The sequence below is a fragment of the Salmo salar genome, chromosome ssa29 (assembly GCF_905237065.1).
Source record: "Salmo salar chromosome ssa29, Ssal_v3.1, whole genome shotgun sequence".
Lineage (NCBI taxonomy): Eukaryota > Metazoa > Chordata > Actinopteri > Salmoniformes > Salmonidae > Salmo > Salmo salar.
Genome location: NC_059470.1, coordinates 27,630,220 through 27,647,224, shown reverse-complemented (window position 1 = coordinate 27,647,224; position 17,005 = coordinate 27,630,220). Strand labels below are relative to the sequence as shown.

At 42.7% G+C, this 17,005-nt stretch overlaps 1 protein-coding gene across 3 annotated transcripts in view; it reads right to left on the bottom strand.

Annotated features, from left to right (window-relative positions):
* Window positions 1-706: 706 nt before the first annotated feature.
* LOC106590456 (disco-interacting protein 2 homolog C) overlaps window positions 707-17,005 on the bottom strand; it is a 38,881-nt gene continuing 22,582 nt past the window's right edge. For all 3 annotated transcript variants that reach the window (XM_045710595.1, XM_045710594.1, XM_045710596.1), the window contains 10 exons: window positions 9,252-9,361; window positions 8,753-8,883; window positions 8,462-8,630; window positions 6,610-6,780; window positions 6,411-6,472; window positions 6,275-6,332; window positions 4,207-4,281; window positions 3,895-4,069; window positions 3,588-3,711; window positions 707-3,352 (listed from right to left, as the gene is read on the bottom strand). In XM_045710595.1, coding sequence (XP_045566551.1) covers window positions 3,100-3,352; window positions 3,588-3,711; window positions 3,895-4,069; window positions 4,207-4,281; window positions 6,275-6,332; window positions 6,411-6,472; window positions 6,610-6,780; window positions 8,462-8,630; window positions 8,753-8,883; window positions 9,252-9,361 — 1,328 coding nt within the window. In that variant the 3' untranslated portion in view covers window positions 707-3,099. The remainder of the gene's footprint in view (window positions 3,353-3,587; window positions 3,712-3,894; window positions 4,070-4,206; window positions 4,282-6,274; window positions 6,333-6,410; window positions 6,473-6,609; window positions 6,781-8,461; window positions 8,631-8,752; window positions 8,884-9,251; window positions 9,362-17,005) is intronic.

The window sequence follows — 17,005 nt, the reverse complement described above, 5'->3', positions numbered from 1 at the left end:
CAGTTCCAGGTGAAAGCTATGAGCCTTTATTGATGTCACTTGTTAAATCCACCTCAATCAGTGCCTTTGAACGGGGTATGGTAGTAGGTGATAGGCACACCGGTTTGAGTGTGTCAAGAACTACAACACTGCTGGGTTTTTCACGTTCAACAGTTTCCCGTGTGTATCAAGAATGGTCCACCATCCAAAGGTTATCCAGTCAACTTGACACAACTGTGGGGAGCATTGGGGTCAAGAATCGTCCACCATCCAAAGGTTATCCAGTCAACTTGACACAACTGTGGGGAGCATTGGGGTCAAGATGGGCCAACATCCCTGTGAAACATTTTTCACACCTTGTAGAGTCCATGCCCTGACAAATTGAGAATGTTCTGAGGGCAAAAGGGAGTGTGCAACTCAATATTAGGAAGATGTTCCTAATGTTTTGTGGACTGTGTATGCGATTGTATACAAATGTAAGCAAGGTTTGAAATGATTAGGTTTTAGTCCAATATCTATTTGGGCTTCTTGTGGTAAATTTGCAGTCTACAAGTTATATGTAATTATGCTGCGGCCTCTTGACTAACCACTCAAGAAAAGACCATGCCCTACTACTTCAGGTAAGGATTGGTAAAGGGAACTGATCCTAGAACTTGTGCAACTCCTTTCTCTTTCCACTGAGCACCACTCAAAATATTTGAAGAAATAACAGCACACCAGACACGGCTTAACCAATCGAAGCACTTTATTGCACCGTATAGTGTGATGTTGAGCCAATGGCAGGCTCTTATAAAAGTGTCATTTTTATATTTTCATCATGTGTACAAAACAATCACACACACCTGTACCGTACAAAATCAACAGTATTTACACACAATACACGCACGCACGCACGCACGCACGCACGCACGCACGCACGCACGCACACACACACACACACACACACACACACACACACACACACACACACACACACACACACACACACACACACACACACACACACAAAATGCAGTCTCTCTCACCTCTCTAGTTTCTGTACCAGGCTTAACCCTACCTACAAGACCCCTCTCTCTCTAACACACAGTCAGGGGGCTCCCGAGAGGCGCAGCAGTCTAAGGCACTGCATCTCAGTGCTAGAGTAGTCACTACAGACCCTGGATCGATTCCAGGCTGTATCACAACCGGCCGCGATTGGGAGTCCCATAGGGCGGCACACAATTGACCCAGCATCATCCGCGTTAGGGTTTGGCCGGGGTAGACCGTCAATGTAAATAAGAATTTGTTCTTAACTGACTTGCCTAGTTAAATAAAGGTTAAATAAAAAATGTTAAAATAGTACCATCACCATTCTCAAGTACAGAATAACAAGCAAATAAATACGTCATGATATGTATGTTTTTCATGGCATTATATTATAGCTCTGAGACAAAAGTAGCTGATAAAATACATTAAAATGAGATGTGTTGTGGTTATGATGATAAAACAAACTCAGGAGTCTGAATGTAAACAAATAGGTGCATTAGGTGCACCCCTACCTACACGTACGAATTACCTCGACTGGCCTGTGCCCCCACACATTGACTCGGTGCTGGTACCCCCTGTATATAGCCTTGTTACTGTTATGTCATTTTATTGTGTTACTTATGATTTTATTTTTTACTTTCATTTATATTGTCATTTTTTTCTTAACTCTACTTCTTGAACTGCATTGTTGGTTAAGGGCTTATAAGTAAGCATTTCACGGTAAGATCTACACCTTTTGTATTCAGCGCATGTAACAAATAAAATGTGATTTGAATTGATTAAAATGAGCAGGTTGGCATTTATTGTCATGAGTCTTTCCCTAGAGGCAGCTCTGCAGAGTGGTCACTAGCTGGAATAAAATCAGACTTTAAACCTTAACTCTAATCTACACCGCTAACCCTAATGCCTAACCCTCACCTTAAATTAAGACCAAAAAAGCACATTTTTGATTTCATGAATTTTTTGATTATAGCCAATTTTGACTTTGCAGCTGGCCCATCTGGCAAAAAGCCACTCAGTTCTACCTCTAGGATAAGACTCATGGCAATAAACATTAACATGAAATTATGTTTTTCACAGAAAAGTTGATAACTTAGACTGATAACATAGACGATGCCATAAGTGATCATTTTATGACTGATAAATACATTTCTTCTAAACTCTTTTGTTTTCTCTTTGTTAGAACACTTCACTGTGGATGCGTCCCAAACGGGGGCTTATTTTGTATATAGTGTCCTATTTATGACCATGGTCCCAACAGTGCACCTTAAAGGGAATAGGCTAACATTTAGAATGTATCTTGTGTTTCTGGTCCAGAGCTGGGCTTTACAACTCCTATTTTCGTCTGCTACTTACTGGGCTCTCTTAGCAGAAGCACATATTACCATAATAAAATGCTTACAATGGTCAAACAATGTTGGATAGACACAATCGTGTACTTCTAACAGGTTAACTTGGCATTTAGGAGTTAATTGGCTTTAGGAAACAAATCGTTAAGGATGTATGTGATTCTTATAAGAGGAGTGCACTGTATCACATTCATTCATTTACACACACGCACGCACACACACACACACACACACACACACGCACACACATGCACACCGCAGGTGGAGAAAGCTGTATAACAGGTCCTCAGTGTGTTTCAGTTCTCGCCGTATAGATCATTTTGTTTATGTACAATATTTATATTTATACACTAATCTGAACCCCCTGTCTTTTTCTGACAACATACTTTAATAACTTTATTTTTAATGTCTATTTCATTAAGAAAACAGATATGTTCAGAGATATTTTCTCTCTCTCCTAATGCGTACACAGTGTTCCTCTAAGGCTTTGTACAGCGACTTCCTGTCTAGGTGTCAGGTTTAACCGGGGGTGCAGAAACAGCCATACCTCCACCACAGCACAACTACAGGAACAGACAACTGGCACCACACCATATGACCATATGCAGATTCAAAAATACAGTACGTCTTGATTTGAAATGAACAACGCCAGCGATATACACGCACATACGCATACACACACATGCTAACACACACATCCCCCTCTCTTACATCCACCCACACCCCCCTAGATGGGGTGGCTGGGTTACATGTTATAAGCCACGTAGATGGGGTCTAGCTGGTCCTGAAGGAAGCCGTCTCGGAGGTGCATGCGCTGCTTCTCCCCGCGAGAGTTGATGGGGATCACCCCGATGTCCGTTACCACGACGACACCAACGATGAGGTAATGCTCTTCCAGCACCGCCTTGGTCACCATGGGAACCAGGTCCAGTGCTTCCTGCTCCGAGCCTTCTAGTTCCACCACAACTACCAGCAGGTTAGTCCAGGGAAACACCGCACTGTCACACACACACACACACACACACACACACACACACACACACACACACACACACACACACACACACACACACACACACACACACACACACACACACACACACACACACACACACACACACACACACACACACATACACACAGATGAGTCATTTGGAACTATAGTGGTTGTACCTAAATAAAGAAGAGAAATAGGAACAGCTTTTGTGTTGTTTCAGATGTTTAGTGACGTACCACTCCATGATGCTCTGGTGCGTCCTGATGACGGAAGTCTCTATGTCTATAGGATGGTACCTCATCCCCCTCAGCTCCATGGCCTCCTCCAACGCGCCCACCACATACAGCGCATCATGTCTCTCTGGGGACGGAACACAGAGAAAGGTGTGTGTGTATGTCTGTGCGCGAATAATGTGTGTCTGTATATGTTTTTATGTGTGTTTTGTGTGTGTGTGTGTGTGTGTGTGTGTGTGTGTGTGTGTGTGTGTGTGTGTGTGTGTGTGTGTGTGTGTGTGTGTGTGTGTGTGTGTGTGTGTGTGTATACCTCCGCTGGCATCGGTGAGTTCAGTACGTCGTAAGAAGCCCAGGTATCCGGTGCGAGCCCAGACGGTGGATGTGTCTCCAAAGCTGAGTCTGGAGGTGAAGTGATCAGACTGGAGAACCTCCTCTCCATAACCACTGTAATATCCACTGCCGTTATGGGCACTGTGCACCCAGATCTAGAGACGGGAGAGGCAGAGAGAGAGAGATTGAAATTCATTTAAAATGATCTCTCTCTTTCTAGCATGTTTACTGGGGCAACATAAAATCATGAAACAAGTTTATTAAATCAATCAGTTTGTGTGTGTATGCTGACCTCTCCTAAGTGGGAGTCTCCCAGGGGCCCCTTGGTCTCTGGGTTGGCGATGATGATGCGGACACCAGGTAGGATCTTAAACAGTCACCATAATTACGTTACAATGCTTCCTTCTCCATGTACAGAATATATGAGATATTCTGGTCTATCTGCAGAGAGGTGCAGCCGAACAACACAATCAGGAGCTCTAGAAGCTGAGTCTTACTGAACCACACAGTCAGGAGATCTAGAATCTGAGTCTTACTGAACCACACAGTCAGGAGATCTAGAAGCTGAGTCTTACTGAACCACACAGTCAAGAGATCTAGAAGCTGAGTCTTACTGAACCACACAGTCAGGAGATCTAGAAGCTGTCTTACTAAACCACACAGTCAGGATATCTAGAAGCTGAGTCTTACTGAACCACACAGTCAGGAGATCTAGAAGCTGTCTTACTGAACCACACAGTCAGGAGCTCTAGAAGCTGAGTCTTACTGAACCACACAGTCAGGAGATCTAGAAGCTGTCTTACTGAACCACACAGTCAGGAGATCTAGAAGCTGAGTCTTACTGAACCACACAGTCAGGAGATCTAGAAGCTGTCTTACTGAACCACACAGTCAGGAGATCTAGAAGCTGTCTTACTGAACCACACAGTCAGGAGATCTAGAAGCTGAGTCTTACTGAACCACACAGTCAGGAGATCTAGAAGCTGTCTTACTGAACCACACAGTCAGGAGATCTAGAAGCTGTCTTACTGAACCACACAGTCAGGAGATCTAGAAGCTGTCTTACTGAACCACACAGTCAGGAGATCTAGAAGCTGAGTCTTACTGAACCACACAGTCAGGAGATCTAGAAGCTGTCTTACTGAACCACACAGTCAGGAGATCTAGAAGCTGTCTTACTGAACCACACAGTCAGGAGATCTAGAAGCTGAGTCTTACTGAACCACACAGTCAGGAGATCTAGAAGCTGTCTTACTGAACCACACAGTCAGGAGATCTAGAAGCTGTCTTACTGAACCACACAGTCAGGAGATCTAGAAGCTGAGTCTTACTGAACCACACAGTCAGGATATCTAGAAGCTGTCTTACTGAACCACACAGTCAGGAGATCTAGAAGCTGTCTTACTGAACCACACAGTCAGGAGATCTAGAAGCTGAGTCTTACTGAACCACACAGTCAGGAGATCTAGAAGCTGTCTTACTGAACCACACAGTCAGGAGATCTAGAAGCTGAGTCTTACTGAACCACACAGTCAGGAGATCTAGAAGCTGTCTTACTGAACCACACAGTCAGGAGATCTAGAAGCTGAGTCTTACTGAACCACACAGTCAGGAGATCTAGAAGCTGAGTCTTACTGAACCACACAGTCAGGAGCTCTAGAAGCTGTCTTACTGAACCACACAGTCAGGAGCTCTAGAAGCTGAGTCTTACTGAACCACACAGTCAGGAGTTCAAGAAGCTAAGTCTTACTTAACCACACAGTCAGGAGATCTAGAAGCGGAGTCTTACTGAACCACACAGTCAGGAGCTCTAGAAGCCGAGTCTTACTGAATCACACAGTCAGGAGATCTAGAAGCTGTCTTACTGAACCACACAGTCAGGAGCTCTAGAAGCTGAGTCTTACTGAATCACACAGTCGGAAGATCTAGAATCTGGGTCTTACTGAACCACACAGTCAGGAGATCTAGAAGCGGAGTCTTACTGAACCACACAGTCAGGAGATCTAGAAGCTGAGTCTTACTGAACCACAAAGTCAGGAGATCTAGAAGCGGAGTCTTACTGAACCACACAGTCAGGAGATCTAGAAGCTGAGTCTTACTTAACCACACAGTCAGGAGATCTAGAATCTGAGTCTTACTGAACCACACAGTCAGGAGATCTAGAATCTGAGTCTTACTGAACCACACAGTCAGGAGATCTAGAAGCTGTCTTACTGAACCACACAGTCAGGAGATCTAGAATCTTAGTCTTACTGAATCACACAGTCAGGAGTTCTAGAAGCTGAGTCTTACTCAGTCTTAGTACACTCCATTAATGAAACTTTCTGACGCTAAATGTTAAAACATAACACAGGACCCACCTTTCCTGACTCCATGAGAGGGAGACTGTGAGGAGAACCTCTCTCCACCAACCGAACCCTGAGAGACAGACAAACTGTTAATCAAGTTCATTGGTTGATCTGATTGGTTGTTGCTGTGACTGACAGGCAGACATACCTATCATGTCGCAGAGCTCTCATGTCCAAGTAGACTGTAGTAGGGTCTGGTCCGGAGGTGCCCTGTAACCAATCACAGGACAGGGTAACCATGTTATCGCACACACACACACTCACCAAACACACACACAACAAACACACATACAACAAACACACATACAACAAACACACATACAACAAACACACACACACAGCCCTACCTGCAGACAGATAGCCAGGTTGACCCTACAGCCGAATGCTGTGCTGACAGATCGGGGGTGCAGGCCCAGGTCTTTAAACAGCTTGGAGAAGGAGTGTGTTAGAGACATCCTGGGTCTCTCCTCTGCTACCACAACACACGCCCTCACACGGGACAGGTCCAGGCCCCGCGCCTGGAGAGGAAGAGGAGAGAGGGGGAAGAGAGGGAGGAAGAGAGGGGGAAGAGAAGGGGAAGAGAAGAGGGAGGAGAGAGGGGGAAGAGAGGAGAGGGGGGAAGAGAAGAGGGAGGAGAGGGGGATGAGAAGAGAGGGGAAAGAGGAGAGAGGGGGAAAAGAGGAGAGGGAAAGAGGAGAGAGGGGGAAAAGAGGAGAGGGAAAGAGGAGAGAGGGTATTACATATAAGTACACAACATTTCAATCATTACCTCCCTCATCCGCCCTCTCATCATACCTCTAATCCTCCCTCTCATCTATAATCCTACCTCTCATCCTCCCTCTCATCTTCCCTCTCACCCCACCTTCATCCCACCTGCTGATGACTATATAAAGCTGCGGTTTGTTCCTTGATCTGTTCCTTGTGTGTGTCTCAGTCAGCTCCCAGTTTCCATGGCGATTTCCATTGCGAAAATTAATCTCTTAAAATAAACTCCGTCTGTCCATCAGCAACCAATTAGACAACACCTCAGGCCACGAACACACCGTTTACTGAGTCAATTCAAAGACATTATAAAGAGCACTTTTAGTTCTCCCTGCATTTGAATTGTGTGTGTTTGTGGATGTGTGTAAGAGTTCTCATTCTCAGCCCGAACCCGATGGGGCCCGATAGCTGGGCCTCAAATGATCTGAATTGATTCGTGCCGGGCGGGTTTCAAGCTTGCCGTGTTACGAAATTAAAACTGTCTATCTGCGCACCTATTACTACTGCTCTCTAGACTAGAGTGCATTCTGGAGAATGATGATCCACAAGACCCAACAGGCAGCACATCTCAGAATGGCATCAGTTAAAGCAGATACATACAAATGAAATGCACCCTATATGACTGGCCTGCTAATGTGCATTTGCTGGACCTTTGAAAGTAGACCCATAACTGATCCAAATGTCATTTCGGAATAAAACATGCATTGCATTGATTGGTTCATGCACCGATCATTGACCACACACGGCTATTGCTTTAAGTTAGTATAATGGTTGAATATGAATTTGGGAGTTTCAGTATAAGCAACAATTTCATACATGCCTTCAATTGCATTTATTCCAATATTGTCATCATTAAGTTGATCATAACTAAGGTGAGTTTTCCTCTCTCTGTTTCCTCACTTCGCTGCCACCCGCCTCCGCCGCATTGTTCTCAACACCAGTTGAAATTAATATACTGTTTTCTAGAAATCAGGCTTTTTTTCAAGTTCAGTCTCATTGCATTTCTGTGATGTCAGACTGGTCCTGGGCTCGGGCTTCAATGGGGCTTGGGTAAGACTGGGCTCGGGCTTCAACGGGGCTTGGGTAAGACTGGGCTCGAATTTTCAGGCTAGATGAGAACTCTAGCGTGTGTACGATGGGAACTCTAGCGTGTGTACGATGAGAACTCTAGTGTTGTGTACGATGGGAACTCTAGCGTGTGTACGATGAGAACTCTAGTGTTGTGTACGATGAGAACTCTAGCGTGTGTACGATGAGAACTCTAGCGTGTGTACGATGAGAACTCTAGTGTGTGTACGATGAGAACTCTAGTGTGTGTACGATGAGAACTCTAGCGTGTGTACGATGAGAACTCTAGCGTGTGTACGATGGGAACTCTAGTGTGTGTACGATGGGAACTCTAGCGTGTGTACGATGAGAACTCTAGTGTGTGTGTACCTTCAGTGCCTCTGTCTGCAGGCCCAGTCCTTTAGTGCAGAGCTCCATGACGCTGTAGGAACAGAAGGTGTCTCTGACTCGGAGCTGGCTGACAGCGAGCAGCCACAGGGCTGGGTTAGACTCCAACTCTACTGGAGGGATCAGGATCGACTGGTGGCCACTGTACACACTGGAGAGTTAGAGGTTAGAAAGGGAAGTCAGTTGTTGGACATTGAAACTGTTGTTGAATTGGTGTGTGTATGTGTGTTCGTGCATGCGTGCCTCTGTGCATGTGTTACAGTGTGTGTGTACCTGCAGAGACACCAGAGGACGAAGCCCAGGCCACAGTAGGGGTCGAGACAGATCGCTACCTCTCTGGAGGGATACAGTTCACACTGCAGCTTCACTGACCGACAGAACGCTCCCACTGCATTATGGGACATCTACACACACACACACACACACACACACACACACACACACACACACACACACACACACACACACACACACACACACACACACACACACACACACCATGTTAGCCACCAGAAAAAAGCAGGGGATAAGAGTCAGGGATGGAGGTCAGAGGTTAGGGCTTAATGTTACCTGTATTACAGTCAGCATGCCAGTAGTGGACACACTGAATTCCAGGCAGGGTTAAAGGTCAGAACAGGGGTTAGGGGTCAGAGGTTAGGGCTTGATGTTACCTGTACTCCAGTCAGCATGCCAGTAGTGGACACACTGAAGTCCAGGTAGGGTTAAAGATCAGAACAGGGGTTAGGGGTCAGAGGTTAGGGCTTAATGTTACCTGTACTCCAGCCAGCATGCCAGTAGTGGACACACTGAAGTCCAGGTAGGCCAGGGCATCAGGGTTACAGGGCTTATACAGCACTGGAGACTTCTTCTTTGGCAGGTCATCTGATAACACAATAATATTCAGTTAGAGACGGACTCTCTAGAGACAGCAGGAGCAGTAGAGATACTCTGAATGATCGGCTATGAAAAGCCAATTGACATTTACTGAGATGCTGACCTGTTGCACCCTCTACAACCACTGTGATGATTATTATTTGACCCTGCTGGTCATCTATGAACATTTGAACATCTTGGCCATGTTCTGTTATAATCTCCACAGTCAGAAGAGGACTGGCCACCCCTTTCGCCTGGTTCCTCTCTGGGTTTCTTCCTAGGTTTCGGCCTTTCTAGGGAGATTTTCCTAGCCACCCTGCTTCTACACCTGCATTACTTGCTGTTTGGGGTTTTAGGCTGGGTTTCTGTACAGCACTTTGAGATATCAGCTGATGTAAGAAGGGCTTTATAAATACATTTGATTGATTGATTGAGTTATACACCAGTAAAAACATCCAGCTAACATCCTGACAGGTACAGTACAAACATCCAGCTAACATCCTGACAGATACAATACAAACATCCAGCTAACAGCCAGACAGATACAATACAAACATCCAGCTAACAGCCTGACAGATACAATACAAACATCCAGCTAACAGCCAGACAGATACAATACAAACATCCAGCTAACAGCCTGACAGATACAATACAAACATCCAGCTAACATCCTGACAGATACAATACAAACATCCAGCTAACATCCTGACAGATACAATACAAACATCCAGCTAACATCCTGACAGATACAATACAAACATCCAGCTAACATCCTGACAGATACAATACAAACATCCAGCTAACATCCTGACAGATACAATACAAACATCCAGCTAACAGCCAGACAGATACAATACAAACATCCAGCTAACATACTGACAGATACAATACAACATCCAGCTAACAGCCAGACAGATACAATACAAACATCCAGCTAACATCCTGACAGATACAATACAAACATCCTGACAGATACAGTACAAACATCCAGCTAACATCCTGACAGATACAATACAAACATCCTGACAGATACAATACAAACATCCAGCTAACATCCTGACAGATACAATACAAACATCCTGACAGATACAATACAAACATCCAGCTAACAGCCTGACAGATACAATACAAACATCCAGCTAACATCCTGACAGATACAATACAAACATCCAGCTAACATCCTGACAGATACAGTACAAACATCCTGACAGATACAATACAAACATCCAGCTAACATCCTGACAGATACAATACAAACATCCAGCTAACATCCTGACAGATACAATACAAACATCCTGACAGATACAGTACAAACATCCAGCTAACAGCCTGACAGATACAATACAAACATCCAGCTAACATCCTGACAGATACAGTACAAACATCCAGCTAACATCCTGACAGATACAATACAAACATCCTGACAGATACAATACAAACATCCAGCTAACATCCTGACAGATACAATACAAACATCCTGACAGATACAATACAAACATCCTGACAGATACAATACAAACATCCAGCTAACATCCTGACAGATACAATACAAACATCCAGCTAACATCCTGACAGATACAATACAAACATCCAGCTAACATCCTGACAGATACAGTACAAACATCCTGACAGATACAATACAAACATCCAGCTAACAGCCTGACAGATACAATACAAACATCCTGACAGATACAGTACAAACATCCAGCTAACATCCTGACAGATACAATACAAACATCCAGCTAACATCCTGACAGATACAATACAAACATCCTGACAGATACAATACAAACATCCAGCTAACAGCCTGACAGATACAATACAAACATCCTGACAGATACAGTACAAACATCCAGCTAACATCCTGACAGATACAATACAAACATCCAGCTAACATCCTGACAGATACAATACAAACATCCAGCTAACATCCTGACAGATACAGTACAAACATCCAGCTAACAGCCTGACAGATACAGTACAAACATCCAGCTAACATCCTGACAGATACAGTACAAACATCCAGCTAACATCCTGACAGATATAGTACAAACATCCAGCTAACAGCCTGACAGATACAGTACAAACATCCTGACAGATACAATACAAACATCCAGCTAACATCCTGACAGATACAGTACAAACATCCAGCTAACAGCCTGACAGATACAATACAAACATCCTGACAGATACAGTACAAACATCCAGCTAACAGCCTGACAGATACAATACAAACATCCTGACAGATACAGTACAAACATCCAGCTAACATCCTGACAGATACAGTACAAACATCCAGCTAACATCCTGACAGATACAATACAAACATCCTGACAGATACAGTACAAACCACCTGACAGATACAATACAAACATCCAGCTAACATCCTGACAGATACAATACAAACATCCTGACAGATACAGTACAAACATCCAGCTAACATCCTGACAGATACAATACAAACATCCAGCTAACATCCTGACAGATACAATACAAACATCCAGCTAACATCCTGACAGGTACAGTACAAACATCCAGCTAACATCCTGACAGATATAGTACAAACATCCTGACAGATACAATACAAACATCCAGCTAACAGCCAGACAGATACAGTACAAACATCCTGACAGATACAATACAAACATCCTGACAGATACAATACAAACATCCTGACAGATACAATACAAACATCCAGCTAACAGCCTGACAGATACAATACAAACATCCAGCTAACATCCTGACAGATACAATACAAACATCCAGCTAACATCCTGACAGATACAATACAAACATCCAGCTAACATCCTGACAGATACAATACAAACATCCTGACAGATACAATACAAACATCCAGCTAACATCCTGACAGATACAGTACAAACATCCAGCTAACATCCTGACAGATACAATACAAACATCCAGCTAACATCCTGACAGATACAATACAAACATCCAGACAGATACAATACAAACATCCAGCTAACATCCTGACAGATACAATACAAACATCCAGCTAACATCCTGACAGATACAATACAAACATCCAGCTAACATCCTGACAGATACAATACAAACATCCAGCTAACAGCCAGACAGATACAATACAAACATCCAGCTAACATCCTGACAGATACAATACAAACATCCAGCTAACAGCCAGACAGATACAATACAAACATCCAGCTAACATCCTGACAGATACAATACAAACATCCAGCTAACAGCCAGACAGATACAATACAAACATCCAGCTAACATCCTGACAGATACAATACAACCATCCTGACAGATACAATACAAACATCCTGACAGATACAATACAAACATCCAGCTAACAGCCAGACAGATACAATACAAACATACAGCTAACATCCTGACAGATACAATACAAACATCCAGCTAACATTCTGACAGATACAGTACAAACATCCAGCTAACATCCTGACAGATACAGTACAAACATCCTGACAGATACAGTACAAACATCCCGCTAACAGCCAGACAGATACAATACAAACATCCAGCTAACATCCTGACAGATACAATACAAACATCCAGCTAACATCCTGACAGATACAGTACAAACATCCAGCTAACATCCTGACAAATACAATACAAACATCCTGACAGATACAATACAAACATCCAGCTAACAGCCAGACAGATACAATACAAACATCCAGCTAACATCCTGACAGATACAATACAAACATCCTGACAGATACAATACAAACATCCAGCTAACAGCCAGACAGATACAATACAAACATCCAGCTAACATCCTGACAGATACAATACAAACATCCTGACAGATACAATACAAACATCCTGACAGATACAATACAAACATCCAGCTAACAGCCTGACAGATACAATACAAACATCCAGCTAACAGCCAGACAGATACAGTACAAACATCCAGCTAACATCCTGACAGATACAATACAAACATCCAGCTAACATCCTGACAGATACAATACAAACATCCAGACAGATACAATACAAACATCCAGCTAACAGCCTGACAGATACAGTACAAACATCCAGCTAACATCCTGACAGATACAATACAAACATCCAGCTAACATCCTGACAGATACAATACAAACATCCAGCTAACATCCTGACAGATACAATACAAACATCCTGACAGATACAATACAAACATCCAGCTAACATCCTGACAGATACAGTACAAACATCCAGCTAACATCCTGACAGATACAATACAAACATCCAGCTAACATCCTGACAGATACAATACAAACATCCAGACAGATACAATACAAACATCCAGCTAACATCCTGACAGATACAATACAAACATCCAGCTAACATCCTGACAGATACAATACAAACATCCTGACAGATACAATACAAACATCCTGACAGATACAATACAAACATCCAGCTAACAGCCAGACAGATACAATACAAACATCCAGCTAACATCCTGACAGATACAATACAAACATCCAGCTAACATTCTGACAGATACAGTACAAACATCCAGCTAACATCCTGACAGATACAATACAAACATCCTGACAGATACAATACAAACATCCAGCTAACATCCTGACAGATACAGTACAAACATCCTGACAGATACAGTACAAACATCCAGCTAACAGCCAGACAGATACAATACAAACATCCAGCTAACATCCTGACAGATACAATACAAACATCCAGCTAACATCCTGACAGATACAATACAAACATCCAGCTAACATCCTGACAAGTACAATACAAACATCCTGACAGATACAATACAAACATCCAGCTAACAGCCAGACAGATACAATACAAACATCCAGCTAACAGCCAGACAGATACAATACAAACATCCAGCTAACATCCTGACAGATACAATACAAACATCCAGCTAACATCCTGACAGATACAGTACAAACATCCAGCTAACATCCTGACAAGTACAATACAAACATCCTGACAGATACAGTACAAACATCCAGCTAACATCCTGACAGATACAATACAAACATCCAGCTAACATCCTGACAGATACAGTACAAACATCCAGCTAACATCCTGACAAGTACAATACAAACATCCTGACAGATACAATACAAACATCCAGCTAACAGCCAGACAGATACAATACAAACATCCAGCTAACATCCTGACAGATACAATACAAACATCCTGACAGATACAATACAAACATCCAGCTAACAGCCTGACAGATACAATACAAACATCCAGCTAACATCCTGACAGATACAATACAAACATCCTGACAGATACAATACAAACATCCAGCTAACATCCTGACAGATACAATACAAACATCCAGCTAACATTCTGACAGATACAGTACAAACATCCAGCTAACATCCTGACAGATACAATACAAACATCCTGACAGATACAATACAAACATCCAGCTAACATCCTGACAGATACAGTACAAACATCCTGACAGATACAGTACAAACATCCAGCTAACAGCCAGACAGATACAATACAAACATCCAGCTAACATCCTGACAGATACAATACAAACATCCAGCTAACATCCTGACAGATACAGTACAAACATCCAGCTAACATCCTGACAAGTACAATACAAACATCCTGACAGATACAATACAAACATCCAGCTAACAGCCAGACAGATACAATACAAACATCCAGCTAACATCCTGACAGATACAATACAAACATCCTGACAGATACAATACAAACATCCTGACAGATACAATACAAACATCCAGCTAACAGCCTGACAGATACAATACAAACATCCAGCTAACAGCCAGACAGATACAGTACAAACATCCAGCTAACATCCTGACAGATACAATACAAACATCCAGCTAACATCCTGACAGATACAATACAAACATCCAGACAGATACAATACAAACATCCAGCTAACAGCCTGACAGATACAATACAAACATCCAGCTAACATCCTGACAGATACAATACAAACATCCTGACAGATACAGTACAAACATCCAGCTAACATCCTGACAGATACAATACAAACATCCAGCTAACATCCTGACAGATACAATACAAACATCCAGCTAACATCCTGACAGATACAATACAAACATCCTGACAGATACAGTACAAACATCCAGCTAACATCCTGACAGATACAATACAAACATCCAGCTAACAGCCTGACAGGTACAATACAAACATCCAGACAGATACAATACAAACATCCAGCTAACAGCCTGACAGATACAATACAAACATCCAGCTAACATCCTGACAGATACAATACAAACATCCAGCTAACAGCCTGACAGATACAATACAAACATCCAGCTAACAGCCTGACAGATACAATACAAACATCCAGACAGATACAATACAAACATCCAGCTAACAGCCTGACAGATACAATACAAACATCCAGCTAACATCCTGACAGATACAATACAAACATCCAGCTAACAGCCAGACAGATACAATACAAACATCCAGCTAACATCCTGAGAGATACAATACAAACATCCAGCTAACAGCCTGACAGATACAATACAAACATCCAGCTAACATCCTGACAGATACAATACAAACATCCAGCTAACATCCTGACAGATACAATACAAACATCCAGCTAACATCCTGACAGATACAATACAAACATCCTGACAGATACAGTACAAACATCCAGCTAACATCCTGACAGATACAATACAAACATCCAGCTAACATCCTGACAGATACAATACAAACATCCTGACAGATACAATACAAACATCCAGCTAACAGCCTGACAGATACAGTACAAACATCCTGACAGATACAGTACAAACATCCAGCTAACATCCTGACAGATACAATACAAACATCCAGCTAACATCCTGACAGATACAGTACAAACATCCAGCTAACATCCTGACAGATACAATACAAACATCCAGCTAACATCCTGACAGATACAATACAAACATCCAGCTAACAGCCTGACAGATACAATACAAACATCCTGACAGATACAATACAAACATCCTGACAGATACAATACAAACATCCAGCTAACATCCTGACAGATACAGTACAAACATCCAGCTAACATCCTGACAGATACAATACAAACATCCAGCTAACATCCTGACAGATACAATACAAACATCCTGACAGATACAGTACAAACATCCAGCTAACATCCTGACAGATACAATACAAACATCCAGCTAACAGCCAGACAGATACAATACAAACATCCAGCTAACAGCCTGACAGATACAATACAAACATCCTGACAGATACAATACAAACATCCTGACAGATACAGTACAAACATCCAGCTAACATCCTGACAGATACAATACAAACATCCAGCTAACATCCTGACAGATACAATACAAACATCCAGCTAACAGCCTGACAGATACAATACAAACATCCAGCTAACAGCCAGACAGATACAATACAAACATCCTGACAGATACAATACAAACATCCAGCTAACAGCCTGACAGATACAGTACAAACATCCAGCTAACATCCTGACAGATACAATACAAACATCCTGACAGATACAATACAAACATCCAGCTAACATCCTGACAGATACAATACAAACATCCAGCTAACATCCTGACAGATACAATACAAACATCCAGCTAACATCCTGACAGATACAATACAAACATCCTG